The sequence below is a fragment of the Rosa chinensis genome, chromosome 6, assembly GCF_002994745.2.
Source record: "Rosa chinensis cultivar Old Blush chromosome 6, RchiOBHm-V2, whole genome shotgun sequence".
Taxonomy (NCBI): Eukaryota; Viridiplantae; Streptophyta; class Magnoliopsida; order Rosales; family Rosaceae; genus Rosa; species Rosa chinensis.
Genome location: NC_037093.1, coordinates 13,092,358 through 13,107,083, shown reverse-complemented (window position 1 = coordinate 13,107,083; position 14,726 = coordinate 13,092,358). Strand labels below are relative to the sequence as shown.

At 39.7% G+C, this 14,726-nt stretch overlaps 4 protein-coding genes and 1 non-coding gene across 5 annotated transcripts; 2 read left to right on the top strand and 3 right to left on the bottom strand.

Annotated features, from left to right (window-relative positions):
• Positions 1-609: 609 nt before the first annotated feature.
• LOC112170352 (UDP-glucose flavonoid 3-O-glucosyltransferase 7) lies at positions 610-2,314 on the top strand. The gene has a single exon (XM_024307610.2). It carries the CDS (start codon positions 799-801, stop codon positions 2,245-2,247), a length of 1,449 nt encoding a protein of 482 aa, XP_024163378.1. The 5' UTR covers positions 610-798; the 3' UTR covers positions 2,248-2,314.
• Positions 2,315-2,363: 49 nt separating this feature from the next.
• LOC112170353 (UDP-glucose flavonoid 3-O-glucosyltransferase 7) lies at positions 2,364-3,727 on the top strand. Its single transcript, XM_024307611.2, is given in 2 exon segments — positions 2,364-2,374; positions 2,946-3,727. Coding segments are annotated over 2 exon segments (786 nt in total). The 3' UTR covers positions 3,721-3,727.
• A 107-nt stretch (positions 3,728-3,834) lies between these two features.
• Positions 3,835-7,424, bottom strand: LOC112170351. The gene is made up of 2 exons (XM_024307609.2): positions 7,022-7,424; positions 3,835-5,754 (listed from the first exon to the last, which is right to left on the bottom strand). The coding sequence occupies exon 2, from the start codon at positions 5,729-5,731 to the stop codon at positions 4,199-4,201; it is 1,533 nt and encodes a 510-aa protein (XP_024163377.1). The 5' UTR covers positions 5,732-5,754; positions 7,022-7,424; the 3' UTR covers positions 3,835-4,198.
• Positions 7,425-12,967: 5,543 nt separating this feature from the next.
• On the bottom strand, positions 12,968-14,339 carry LOC112174387 (thioredoxin M3, chloroplastic). The gene is made up of 2 exons (XM_024312153.2): positions 14,097-14,339; positions 12,968-13,625 (listed from the first exon to the last, which is right to left on the bottom strand). Exons 1-2 carry the CDS (start codon positions 14,296-14,298, stop codon positions 13,306-13,308), a joined length of 522 nt encoding a protein of 173 aa, XP_024167921.1. The 5' UTR covers positions 14,299-14,339; the 3' UTR covers positions 12,968-13,305.
• Positions 14,340-14,480: 141 nt separating this feature from the next.
• TRNAR-UCU lies at positions 14,481-14,553 on the bottom strand. The gene has a single exon. It is a non-coding gene; the product is annotated as a tRNA-Arg (tRNA).
• Between the last annotated feature and the right edge of the window lie 173 nt (positions 14,554-14,726).

Below are 14,726 nucleotides of genomic sequence, written 5' to 3'. Positions count from 1 at the left end.
AGCTTAAAGCACATGTGAATTACAAAAGTAACAATATTGGAAACAACGGATGCAGGCAAGTTCAATGTCAGATTCAGTCAAAAGGCACCAGAAGCAAAAGAAAAAGTTAAAACAGATTTGAAATGTGGGTATTTGCAAGAAGCTATTTAATAATAGACATGCAGAACCTGCCGATTCGTCTTGCAATAAGATGCTGTTATGCTACTCAATCACTCAATAATTTATTGCAGCCAAACTTGTTTCTGTTCGTACCTAACAACAATGTCTTGCAACCCAAGTCTCTATCTAGCATTATTTTCCTTACCTTACATTATTAGAAGAGTGATATGTGTAAATCATTATGGCTATATCATGTAATTAAATAGAGTGATACGTGTTTCTCCAAAAAGATCTGATCTATATCAGCATATCTCCACCATTGACAAAGCTGCTGTCCATATATTCCTAAAGCTGTCCACACATTGACAAAGCCATCCATACCATTGACAAAGCTGTCCATACTATATTAGTACTTTGACTTAATTAGTTGTCTATACAGTAATGATGTATCAGAAAACTTCTGTAGGATAGGTATGACAGCAGCTCTATAAGAGCAGAGTTGTAAACATGTAAGAATGAGCTTGAAATACTACACTCCATTCTCTGCATCTAAACTCTTTCTCTCTCTCAAGTTCTTTTATGTTCATTTTACAACAAAACCCAATCTTTCCACGTTATAAGCTCTCATTTTTCCAGTTTTAGTTGATCCTCATCATTGTGTTTTCTGTGTGCATTATAGCTACTCTCTTGCAACTCCCCATGGAAACCAAAACTGATCAGCAGCTTCACATTTTCTTCCTTCCCTACATGGCTCAAGGTCACACTTTACCCCTTATAGACATAGCCAAACTATTTGCTTCACGTGGTGTAAAATCCACCTTAATAACCACCCCTGTCAATGCACCACTTTTCTCCAAAGCAATCCAAACTAGCAAAAGTTTGGGTTTTAAAATTGAACTTCTTGTCATCAAATTCCCATCAACTGAAGTCGGGTTGCCTGAAGGAATTGAAAGGACAAACTTGCGTAAAAACCAAGAGCAGGTGGAAAAGTACTTCAAAGCCATCATTCTGTTTCAGCAACAGGTTGAGCCGATTTTAGACCAACATCGTCCTCACTGTCTTGTTGCAGACGCTATGTTTCCTTGGGCTACAGATGTTGCTGCCAAGTTTGGGATTCCAAGGATCATCTTTCATGGAGCTGGTTTTTTTCCCTTGTGTGCTTCAACTAGTGTGATGCGGTACAAACCTCAGACGGCGGTTTCATCTGATTCAGAATCTTTTGTTATTCCTGGTCTTCCAGATGAGATCAAGATGACAAAAAACAAACTAGCTCCTTTTCTTATTCTAGAGGGTGAGTCAGAACTCATCAAATTGGTCAAAGCATCCATAGAGGCTGATGAAACAAGCTATGGGATTATAGTTAACAGCTTCTATGAACTTGAACCAGATTATGCAGATCATTATAGGAAGGTGTTTGGCAGGAAAGCATGGCATATCGGCCCTGCTTCTTTATGCGAGACAGAAAAAGATAAAGTAGAGAGGGGAAGGGAAGGCTCGGTTGATGAAGTACATGACTGCTTGAACTGGCTTAATTCTAAGAAACCCAATTCAGTTGTTTATATATGTTTTGGAAGCCTCACCAATTTCAGTGATTGTCAGCTCTTAGAAATCGCCTTGGCTCTTGAGGCTTCTCGACAGCAATTCATTTGGGTTGTGAAGAAAGAAAAGAATGATAAAGAAGAGTGGTTGCCCGAAGGATTTGAGCAGAGAGTGGAGGGAAAGGGACTGATTATAAGAGGTTGGGCTCCCCAACTACTGATTCTTCAACATGAAGCAGTTGGGGCCTTTGTCACTCATTGTGGGTGGAACTCAATCCTTGAAGGGGTGTCTTCTGGGGTTCCAATGATCACCTGGCCAGTGTCTGCAGACCAGTTTTTCAATGAGAAGTTGGTGACTCAGATACTTGGCATTGGGATTGCCATTGGTGCTCAAAAGTGGGAGGATGATAGTGTGCAGAGAGAAGCCAATGTGAAGAGGGAGGCTATAGAGAAGGCTGTGACTGAATTCATGGTCGGTCATGAAAAAGAGAAAATGAGGAGCAAAGTTCTTGAGCTCAGAGAGCTCGCAAGGAGGGCAGTTGAAGATGGTGGTTCATCGTTCTCTGATTTAACTGCTCTAATTGAAAAGTTGAAGTCTCTCGGGTCTTGATTTAACTGCTCTTGAAGCAACAAAAATGCCAACAATTTCTGCTTTGAGAAGGAAAAGTTTCATTCACTAATTTGTATTGTTGGCACACCACATATACTTTGTAAAAGTTCAAATAAATGGAAAAAGAGTAATTATGTTTCAACATGTATGATAACTAATAAGCCATAGAATCCATTTTTCTTTGTTTCTGGTAAGGCAATAAAATCCTAATCAGAAACTGAAGAGGAGTCATCAATCGGAAAATGATAAATATGTAAGAATGCAAGTGCCAAATAAACCCACCGAAAAACAACAAAATTAATAAGTTTCACAGCATAATGCCAAACGAAGTAAGAACAAATCCATTCTGCCGAAGTTGTTCTTTAAAAAAAAAATTTGTATTCACCTCAGCAAACAAAAATAATGTCTTCTTTGAAGTTTATGTTCAAAATTGAATAATCAAATAGTGTCCCATAGAACAGCAATCAACACATTTATATATACCAGCTCTATCAACTGGTCCCTCGAGTCAAGCATTACCAGTTCAATTCCTTCTTCACCACAAAACTTTCAGAAGCAAATATAGAGTGGAAAACCAGTCAGCCTCATACTACTTTACTAGTTCAGTTACTTCTCCATCATCACACTTCTTTCGGGAAGGAGTAGTAATCAACTTTGAAACAAATAGTGTGAATTGTGAAACAATGAGGACTGGATAGTTTGGAAGAAACAGGTTATAATATTAAAGATAAACCGATCAAGTTTCTCTTGATCTTTTCATGGCATATCGGCCTGGTTTTTCTATGCAACAAGGCAGAAACAGATAAATTAGAGAGGGGAATGGGAGGATCTGTTGATGAAGTACACGAGTTCATGAATTGGCTTAATTCTAAGGAACCAAATTCAGTTGTTTATATCTGTTTTGGAAGCCTCACCAATTTCAGTGATTGTCAGCTCATAGAGATTGCCTTGGCTCTTGAGGCTTCTCAGCAGCAATTCATCTGGGTTGTGAAGAAGGAAAAGCATGATAAAGAAGAGTGATTGCCTAAAGAGTTTGAGCAGAGACTGGAGGGTAAGGGACTCATAATGAGAGGCTGGGCTCCCCAACTACTAATTCTTGAACATGAAGCAACTGGGGCCTTTGTCACTCATTGCGGGTGGAACTCGATCCTTGAAGGAGTGTCTGCTGGGGTTCCAATGATCACATGGCCGGTGTCCGGAGAGCAGTTTTACAATGAGAAGCTGGTGACTGAGTTACTTAGGATTGGGGTTGCCGTTGGTGCCGAAAAGTGGGCTACATTTGGGGAGGAAAGTGTGAAGAGGGAGGCCATAGAGAAGGCAGTCGCTGAAATCATGGTGGGGGATGAAGCAGAGGAAATGAGAAGCAGAGCTAAAGCGCTTAGAGAGATGGCAAGCAGGGCTGTTGAAGAAGGTGGTTCATCATACCGCGATTTAACTGCTCTAATTGAAGAGTTAAAGTCCCTAGTCCCTTAGGTCTTGATTCTGTCGAAGCAACCAAAGCATATGGTGTAGCATTCCAGCATTTGGTGATCAGTTACATGCAATGATAAGTATCAATTAAAGCAATGTGTTATGTAGAATCATAGATTTTGTTGGGGGTGCAGCAGACTTTAACTTCTGTTTATTACTATAATCACACAGAGAAGTAACATACATGTAAATTTACATTTAGATCTACCATTAGCAGTTGATCAGTTACAAATGACTGGGCATGAGTCTTGCATAGAAATGTCAGTAGTAAACATCAATTCTATGCGGGACACATTGAACATAAAAAACGTGCTCCCAGCCTCTACTGTCATCTTTTTTTTTCTTTCTCTGTGTCCTAAATAAAAAATTGAAAAAAGGCGAGGAAGAAACACCAGGCTGCATAAGCATACCTAAAGCCTTTGGCGCACACACAAGATGAAAACATCAGACTATTGCTAAAAACAACAGCAAGCTGATTTTGTCAGCCACCGCTTGCAGCCAGGAACTTCCTCTTGCTAATAGGCTCTTCAAGTAACACCACCACATCAGTCACCTTCTTAAACAGCTCCTCCAGTTGATCGACACCAAACTTTTGACAGTCCAAGGGTTTTTTGTACCTTTGCTGGTAGATAGCCTCAAAACAACCCAAAAAAATCCGACAAGAGTAGCTAACAAGAATCTCCTGCAACTCATATTTGAAGTGCTCTAGGTTATCATCATGCTCCTCTACAACTACTCTTTCCTCCTCTGAGAACTCATCTGATGAGCCATTACCTGTAATAATAGCCATACTCTCTTCCTGAGTCCCCTTCCCTTTCCTACTATTATCCTTCCCAGTTGAAATCAGAGGTGGGGCACTAGGGCCTGTTTTCCAGTTTCGGAGGTAAACAAATTTCTTATGCCCTTTACCATCTACCGTCATTGTGTCACCCAACTTCTTAAACAGATTAACAAGCTTAAATGCGCCATACTCTGATACATAGAGAGGTCTTCCAAAAGCTTTCTGATACTCGCAAGGAACTCGAGTAAGAGGCATGCAACCTCCAGAAAGTTCAAGTAACTTTTCAAGCTGTGCCCTCAGACCATTTAGGTCCCCTGGTTGAACCCACCAAGTAGATTCATTTTGATCAGTGGAAATAATAGGTCCAGCAGGAACTTCATTGAGACCAGATGGGAGACTGTGTGACCTCAAGGCAGCAGGACCGCCAGGCATCATTAAGGAACTACTGTTATATTCAGATAAAGATTGTGACACTATTGAAAAATCTCTTGAATTGTAATAGCTTTGTGAGATCCCCCTGTATAAAATAGCTTCTTCTTCATCCATATGATCATTAATATGGCAACCCATGAAATAGCCAGCAATATCAGCCTGTCCTCCACGAGGATGCATTTGAAACTTGGTTGTAGGCACAAACCCTTCCCCACGAGCCACACTAGGCCAGTCCCACACAAACTTTCCTGCATTGCTGAGAGCAGATGAAACGCCCACTCCAGAAGGTATTACTAGAATCACTGTGTACCCACGTTGCCCAAGTATATGGAGCGCTGGAGCAAAATCAACATCCCCAGATATCAGCATGATGGAAGATGGTGGAGGATTGTCAAGGGCAAACAAGAACATATCAACCAAGATGGCCTTGTCAGCCGCATCCTTTCTTCCATTTGGAACATCAACGAGTTTAACACCAGTTCTCTGACATCCCTCGCGGAGCCGCCTAGGGAAGGCATTAAAGTCCCCATACGCAGCAAACGTAACAACAGCTCCTTTAATTACAGGATGTACCTGCAAAGCCATTCTTATGTTACCAGCTACATCTTCAGGACGAACATCACTTGGGACAGGGCAGTTTTCAATATCCCAAAGGATAGCCACAGGACCTTCACAGAAGCTTCGGATTGGCTGGTTCATTGGAGCTTGAAGTGCGTTCGTGTTTGCATCTAGCATATAAGATCCTCTTTGCTCGGACGGTTCTGAAGGCACTATTGATGTCGATGTATTTTGGCAAGCCATCACAGCTCAAAACTCAAGCCTACCTGCTTACGCAGATAAAAGAAAATGATAAGAAAAACAAATTATAAACAACAAGCTCAAGCAAAAGTTGAATCCCGTGATATAGATAACATATGTTTGAAGAAGCAGAGTTATCTGAAGGTAAACCAGCCACTCAAACAAAATTGTATCATGTCTCATAATCTTATAAAAAAAGAAAAAGGAAGTGCTTCTCTCACTCTAGAATCCCATCGCTCTTACTCACCAATCATGTTCACTCTCAATCAAACACCTCTTCTAAACTCTCCTTTCTTTTACTTGTCATCACTCTGTCAGCTCTCTTTCTCTCAATCCTGAATAATTCTCTCTCTATTATTGACCTCACGGCTCAAGCTTGTCCCAATTTTTTTTGGTCCTCTTACTTCCTATTCCTTTCTTAGTTTTCTTTTAGTTTCTTCTTAGTAATGGTGAAATTCATTGTTGATCGAAAGAAACCTTACAACTAAGTGGACAAGACATCCACTTAGAAGAACCCCAAACTACAGCAAGAGAAACACCAGGAAACAAGGAAGAAACACAAAGCTTAGGAGCAACAGAATAAACCAACTGCTGCAATCCAATCTAAGTGAATAGCAAATGAGCTATGCCCCAAACCCAAAGCAAACTCCATCCCAAAATCTGCCAAAGTCATCCCACTCACATTCTTAAACATTATCTTGTTCTTCTTTCATCTAGATGACCCAAAACACAACCATTACAGCACAGAACCTTTCACACTGAAGTCACACAATTGGGCTTCAAATGTCCCAGCTCACATCACATTCCCTAAACACCCTTTTCCGTATAGCTAAAGCAACCAGACAGATCCCCCAAACAGGTAGCTGGAACGTATGGATGCTTTACTCAAATTCATAAATGTTTCAAGACACCAAGCTTACAATAGATGATGTGAACTATTGATCACAGCTTGGTGCAGCAACCCAACAAGATATTAGCAATATATACTCTCATTAACTATGCAATTGGCCATTTTATTATAAAAGATAACTACTTTCGGATCGAATTGAATTGATCGCAACCAATAACTTCAATTAATCATATAGCATAGAAAAGCACTCTGACAATCAATAACATGACCCTAAAATATTTGCTAATTTTGTGTTCTAGTGACAGATAATGAATCAAAAAGCTTCGACCAAATAAGAACCCTAAAACCAACCCCAATTTGATAGTCCGATCAAAACCATTATGAGAAATTCAACCAAAGAATATAGCTTTAGAACAATAAGAACAGATGGAGAAAAGGGTTACCTCATAGCAGAGCTCCGCTACAAAGTTCGATACTTTACCGAAAAGCCAAGCAACTTGGATCCTACCGATCAAGCAAAGCCCTAACCGATTCGATAATTAACGAAGAGGAATCGGAATCTGGGATTGGGTTTTCATTCAGAAAAGAATCGAAGCCTTTGTTATGGGGTTGAATGGGATTTGGGGATTTATGGGAGTAGAGGAAATTCCAGATGAGTTTGATTTGGAGTTAAAGACTTGACTGGCACCTAGACTTTTGATTTTGAGCAAAACTGTGGATTTGGGCTTTTGCAAGATGAAGCCCAGAGAGAGTGCTGTGAGTTTGTGGAGGGTTTAATGCTCAAAGAATCACAGATAAAGAGATACAGAGGCAAAGGGGCTTTTACAGCTTTTTGGATTCTATATTGTTTCTGAAAACTACGGCCATTATATGGACGGCTTAGATGCCTCTAATGGCAAATTGGCTGTACATGCTTCTATTTGTTTTATATGTCTTCTTGAACATCAAATCCATCGGAGCAAGTCCACCCGTTGAGCTTGACCGGTCAAGACTATTCACTGTTTTTTTGCCTTGTATTTCCACTATTGAGCTTGGCCGGTCAGATATTGTTCACAAAATGTCAAGAATGGTCACTTTCGTAGTCAACTTAGTCAAGAGTGACCATTCTTGACATTTTGTGAACAGTATATGACCGGCCAACCTCAATAGTGGAAATACAAAACAAAAGGCAGTGAATAGTCTTGACCTGTCAAGCTCAACGGGTGGACTTGCTCTCAATGAAATTGATTGCCAAAAAAACAACAAAACATCAATAAAATTATGGTTTTAAAAAAATGAAAGCAAAGTGGCATGTCAAAATCATTGTTTAAAAATTGCAGACTAAATTCTTTGTATCTAGCACAAAAATGAGAATAGACAATCAATAAATTTATGGATAATGTGGTAACGTTACAAAGAAACTTGTCATATTGTGGCTCGATGAAAGTAAACTCCACACAAATATTATACTTACTACACATTAAGCGCTAAGGCACAAAAAGATTGATAAACGAGTATAGAGTGAGCTAAAAATAATGTCACACCTCGTACCAATATTTATGTGTGGTTACCAAAACTTCTCCATTCATATAGGCCACTCCCTTAGGAGCAGGAGTGACCCATAAGATTAAAATAGTGAAAACTAAATTATAATTAAGTTAATAAACTAGCAGGTTCGTAAGCTCAAGCCCATCACCAAAACCAAACCCTATGGCAGAAGAAGAAACCCTAGCCACCATGGGCTTCAACCTAAAGTCATCATCACTATTGGAGCCATCGCCAACATCATTTAACCCCCCCCCCCCCCCCCGGCGGGGTTTTCATGAAGCAGTCTATATCGTCATCTCTAATTATGAATTCATGAAACCATGGCCCAAGTTTAAGATCAAAACCAAACCCAAAATTGGATATAGCAAATTGATTAACCCCCTCTGTGACATTATGTGACAGGATTTGCCATAGATTTCACCCAAGGTAATACTGCAGGGTTTCAGAGAAGTTCTATCAAAAATTCGGCAGAATTTTCCCTAAAAGTGGACTATCAACTCCTGTAAAAAACACAATATACACTTCCAAACAAAATCCACCCTTATACTTATAGAGCCACCATGCTCCCCAAATAATATCAACTCGATCCACAACCAAATAAAAACATCTCAACTTTTAATTCCCAAAACAAAAGAGATTCAATAGGTAACGTCAACAAATTTATTCAATACAAATCTCCACATTCTCTCATAGTCAGGTCGTAGACCTTGAATAAATACTTCGAGTTTAAATAACATCTCAAGGTAATCAAAGCAGTCTAAGATAAGAAACTGAAATAACAACTAGTAAGTTAAACAGATAACCTATGGACAAGATGACAGCAATGAATGCAAGTGCTATGCCTCAACTCCTACAAATGCCGAAAAATTAATTTGTAAACTGGGCATTTGAAAAAGAATGGCTTAGGAGAAAGTAAATAAAAAAAATGTTAGCATGCATGAGTGGACGAAAATAAATGATACTTTCCCACTTGTACATTTATAAAATCAACGATACATGCAAGCATGTAGGAAAACACTCGAAAGAATAAAACCAACTAACCCCACTAGTCAAAAATAGCAAAGTACAAATAGGAGAAGACAATAGCCATACAAGTGAGCCTCCTAGGCTCGGGTAATAGCCACTTAGGCAAAAAGTACTCCTATACTCCCGAACCTTTAAGCCACTGAGGCGGATAAGGTACTGGGCATTCGTGATACCGCTACTAAGGCAGCACCCCATCACCATAAATGTGAAAAGAGCTTTTGTGACTCCATCGCAATGGTAGTAGTCACATCGCCTAAAAGGGCAGAACAAGTACAACATGCTAGCATGGTAATATAATCACCAAAAAGTATGGCAAAAGAATATATACGAAGACAAAAATCAGTACAGTTTCCCTGTAATCTCGTAATAAACAATAATCGTACATCAAAGCATGAATACAGTTCCCAACCGCACTCGGAATTTTTTAAGTGAGATCAATCTCATAAAACATAGCAAAAGATAATGCGATTGATAAATAAAACACGATTTCCCAATCATCAATTAAGCAATAAATAGGTTTCAGAAATTTATTCGTCAAAATCATTTAAAACCATAAAGCAACTTCAATTCCAAAGGACATAACAAAAAATCAAGTCAACTAATTAAGCTATTCTTAATTCAATTCTAAAAATAATAACTGAAAATCAAATCAATAAACTAAATTGAATTTTATATTCCGAAACCAACTCATGTGCATCAAATAAATAATACAATAATTAATAAAAACAAGGCATGCATATTTATTTAAAACGAAATGTTCACTCACAGTATATAGCTAAGTCTGCCGTCGATCAGAACTCTCCTCACGTCCTATACAAAACAATATTCATGAACAAAAACTCTAGGTTCAGAAATTAAATAACAAAAAACAAAAACCGAACCCTGATGTCACCCCAAAACCTAAAAGCTCCAATCATTTTTGGATTCAACCCAAACTTTACTACTAACATCGTTTCATCGATTTACATGTTCTAGGGCAGAATCAAGAGAAATCCAATGGCCGATTTCCAGCAAATCGACAACTAAAATCCAAACTTCAGAAATTCCCGATCGATATCAAACTTTCTCTGATTTCCACCAAAATCATATCTGCAAGTTCTACAAGCTAAATTCAACCCAAGTAGCCAAATTAGAAGGCCAATAATAGCGGCCCCATGGGCCCTCACGCGCCGCCAAGTCAACCCTCTATTCGGGTATCAAAACCTATTCTAAAATCTTCCTCTCAACATCCTCAACCATTTTCCTAACTACAACAAGCCCATAAATGCATAGAAAGGTCAGAATTTACCTCAAAAGAAATCGGTGCCCTAGAAATTCTTCTCCTTGATTCTGCCTCCATACTTCGATTCAGTTCAAACCATTTGGAGGGTTGGATAAGCACCCAAAGAGCTCTAATACCCAACAAGAATCACCTTGATTGGTTGCCGAAATCGTGAGTTCTGACCAAGTTTCCAAAATGGTTCCATTGCGATGCTTTTCGCCTTGCTTCATCTTCTACACCTCGAATTGCACCACTATACCACCACAGATCGACAAAGGGAGGAAGGTGCGTTCGAATGGGACCGGTTGCATCCAAATCCATTGCCGGACGATATAGTTACAACTGGGTATCCGTTTCAGGTCGGGTTGACTTTGCGGGTCGGTTGGAGAGAAAACATGAATAGGGTTTTGAGTAACTTTCTGAAAATAGCAACTTACCAAAGATAAATTCTTTACTTATAATCAGTTTTCAGAAATAGTAACTTTTTCTTTTTAGACCATAATTTCTTCATACGAACTCCGATTTAAGCGTGCCACATGTTCATAGACTCGATTTAGCATCCTCTACAACTCTTAAGAAGAAAATTTTCCCAAATTATAATCCTATAAAAAGCAAATTATAATCCTATAAAAAGTCAACTTTTTGGGCTTCCTAATAATTAAAACAGAAATTGAGGAATGTAAAAACTCAATGTAAGTGATCGTAAATAAATAAAGAGGTGAGCTAGATTTGGGGTGTAACATCGCGACCACGATGCTCCACTGATGAGGCTTGCGCTTAAATATGCACTACCAAAATCACCAATTCAAATTGGGAGGGTTCTTACGAACCGGGCTAAGTATGTCGATGTCGACATTTATAAAGCTATGAGGCTTCTATAATGTGATTTACAAGCAATGGATGAACTTACTTACTTTAACTACATGCCTCACAAATGGAAATTTCTTCTCACACTTCCGAAGAGAAAGAGCCATCACATCTGGAAATCAACTGCTCGTCCCTCCGTCAAATAAAAAAAAGCAAGTTTTTTTTTTTTGGCGATGGAAGAAAACTTTTTTATTGAACAAACTGGAGATTACAAACAGAGGCCCAAAACGGGCCTAAAATAACTGAAAACAAACACAAACAAGCCCAACTAGCTCTACATGCATCAACCCAGGTGTAGATTTAGCAGGAGAGGGATGACATAGTGACGTCGCCGCTACCAGCCAAACTCGATGGTGACACAGAAACGTCACCAGATCGGCCGACGAAAACTTTGAAAGCAACCCAATCAATCCCGTATGAGAAAACCAACACGGTACCATCCAAGGATCTCCACAACCCAAATTCTAAGCCATACAAAACATCCTCAAGTATTAGCATCAGAAAGCCACGCAACATGAAAGCCACAAAGTAACCAAAGAGAAATGAAAAAAGAAAGTAAGATCGAGATCAGCAACAGCGGATTCACCAACGAGCCGATGTGAGACAAGCAATGCGAGGCCAAAATCGGAGCTCCGAAAGACCCACGAACATTCGTTTAAGTTGATTATGATAGGTGAGGAGGTTGTGCATCTGAACCATAAAGAGACCATAAAGATTCAGAAATTTGAGAAAGAGGAAGAGGAGAGAAAATTGATGGAGAGTACATGAAGAGGAAGAGAATTGGTGGGAAAGATGAAGAAAAGGGAAGAACAGTGGGTTGGAGGGGATGGTTAATATGAAATTAAAAGATTAGGAAGATTTGGGGAAAGTGGCTTTGGAAGGAAATGAAATCAAAATCAAACTCGAAACCATACCTGCCACCGCTAGGGCAGAGAGCTACCACTGGAAAGGATAGGGAAGGGAGGAACTGAGGAAGGTGAAGCTGAGTCAGTGAAGGAAAGAGGAGAGAGAAGTGAGAGCTCACCTTCCTAGGAGGGTTTTTTACCAGGAGGGATTAAAAAGTAAGAACTTGAAAAGGGTAAGCAACACTCATGTCACTATAAGGCCCTAATGATGTAAGGCACAAAATAGATGCAGCTGCACCACCAAAGCCGAGATAAATTGTCGTATGAAGTTGAAAATTTTAATCTGGTCATGTGGGTGTGGGAGTTGGGAAGGTGCATAAATAGAGTTTTTTTTTATTTTTGTTTATTATTATTATTTTTTTTTATATTCTGAATGACAATGTAACTCCCCACCCCCACCCTAACTCTGATGTCAAAGAAATTTAAACTCGTAACCTCCACAGTATTAGTTGGACTAGCTTAACCAAACCAACATCAATAGACTTAGTCCAAGTACATGGATCAAAATAAGCACATTTAGAACTAGTTCTAAAACCTAGACATCTAACAACAATCCAAAAGCATGCATCACCAAGTAATATGTAACCCTAATTGGCCGAACAACGTTCTTCGATTGACATAGTAAACTTTTGTTTGATGCTAGCGTGGTGCAGACTGTAGATATAACTGACAAGATGGGATAAAATCTGCAATTGGATATTTGGATTTGCTCCAAATTCCAGGAGCCCAGTGTAGTAACAAAAAATCAATCCAGCCAAATTGGATGAGAAAGAAAACAATTTCGTGATCAACAATTAACCTTGTTTCATTCGAATGAATCATTAACTCTGCATTACGATCACAAATCAGTGTTCAAGCCAATAAAATAAACTGGGGATGAACAATCAACAACAGTGCAATACATTTCAGCCAATGCCTCAACCAAGAATATGACAGTGCCAAAGAAGAGAAGCAAGAAACAGGTAATGCTGTAACTAAGACCTATGCTGGTAATGAAGTAGGCATATGTCTAAGATATATATGTACAGCCTGTACAGACACTTTGAAGATTCAGGCGATGGGAAATCTTACAAGTATCATGTCGGGGTAAAATCAACTAATACTGTTCTTAACTCCTTTTGGCGCAAATAGGAAGAGATGGTTACGGTTTCAGGACCCTCTCAATGGCAGCAACATAGAAATCCTTTGGCATGGTACCAACCACAGTGTCACATTTCTTCCCATTCTTAAACAGCAAAACCACAGGTACGGCCTTAATGTCATAGTCCTCAGCAATCTGCAAATCAACATCCGCGTTGAGCACAAAGCACTTGAGCTTGCCAGCATACTCAACCGCAATTTCATCAATCACGCGGTGGACCATCCTACACGGCCCACACCAGCTTGCATAAAATTCGACTAGGACAGGAGTTTCACTGTTAATAACTGATTTCTCCCACGAGTCTGTGGTAACCGGCGGAGCTGCATAGACACAAACTCAGTATGGTTAAGAGGGCCACTAGCCGGTCTATGTTTCCATAGCTGCATATATGTAAAGTCTTACTCTTAAATACTATAAAGATGACATGGATTGGAAAGCAAAACATCACTGCCCCCATTGATCATTTCAAAGAGACCAAAAGCTCGAACATATAATAATCGCTTCTAGTTGCATAAAAGCTTAAAAGAACAAATCATCATTTCTAGTTGTATACAATTACACAAATCTCTCTGAAGCTATTATTTAATTCAGCGAAGATCATAGCTGACCGTGAAATTCATGAGATCATTGGTTTCGAGCTTTGTTTAATTGGTTATAATAATTCCAGGCCAGCCAAACATGCAAGCAACTAATCTCTCTAACATAAACAACAAAAACCTCTCGGATCTATGAACAAGAAGCGAAAAGCGAAATTGAAAAAGATCAGATCTATGAACGTGGATGAGAAGTACCTTTGGATTCGCGGACGGAGAAGATCTTGAAGGTGCGAGGAGAGGCATTTGGAAGCTTAACGGACCATTTGGAGTGGCGCAATCGGAGCGGGAAAGAGAGGACGGGAGTGGGCGTAGTAGGGTTTAGGCGAGAGTGAAGGAAGATTGGGTTTTGGAGGGCGGCGCGTGAGGAGCGTAAAGGAAATGTGGAGGAGGCAGCCATGGATGACAGAAGAGAGAGAGAGAGAGAGTGAGGGGGAAATGGGAACGGTGAAGTTGGGTTTTAAGGTGATGATTGATTTGGTGGTGATAGTGATTGGTGGAGAAAGAGGACGAGTGTGGTGGGACCAAGAGAGATTGGGGGGGCAGATGTGGAAAAAAAGAAACGTGTTAGAAAAAAAGAGGCACGCCCGGTGGGATTCGAACCCACAATCCTTTGATTAGAAGTCAAATGCCTTATCCATTAGGCCACGGGCGCTCTTGTTATCATACTCCTCTTGACAGCTCTATAACCTTAGGCTTTTCCAACTTGGATATTTCTATATTGCATTCCTCGATTGCATTCCACCATAAATCGAGGTAACAGTTGTTTTTCTTAAGTACATGTGAGATGATGGGAACTTGCAATTGATGTAGTGGAAGCGATGACCT

Coding starts and splice junctions, on each gene's coding strand:
- LOC112174387 (XM_024312153.2), bottom strand. CDS start 14,298: ATGGCTGCCTCCTCCACATTTCCTTTACGCTCCTCACGCGCCGCCCTC. Junction 13,626..14,096: donor CTCCGTCCGCGAATCCAAAG/GTACTTCTCATC, acceptor GTGTCTATGCAG/CTCCGCCGGTTACCACAGAC.
- LOC112170352 (XM_024307610.2), top strand. CDS start 799: ATGGAAACCAAAACTGATCAGCAGCTTCACATTTTCTTCCTTCCCTAC.
- LOC112170351 (XM_024307609.2), bottom strand. CDS start 5,731: ATGGCTTGCCAAAATACATCGACATCAATAGTGCCTTCAGAACCGTCC.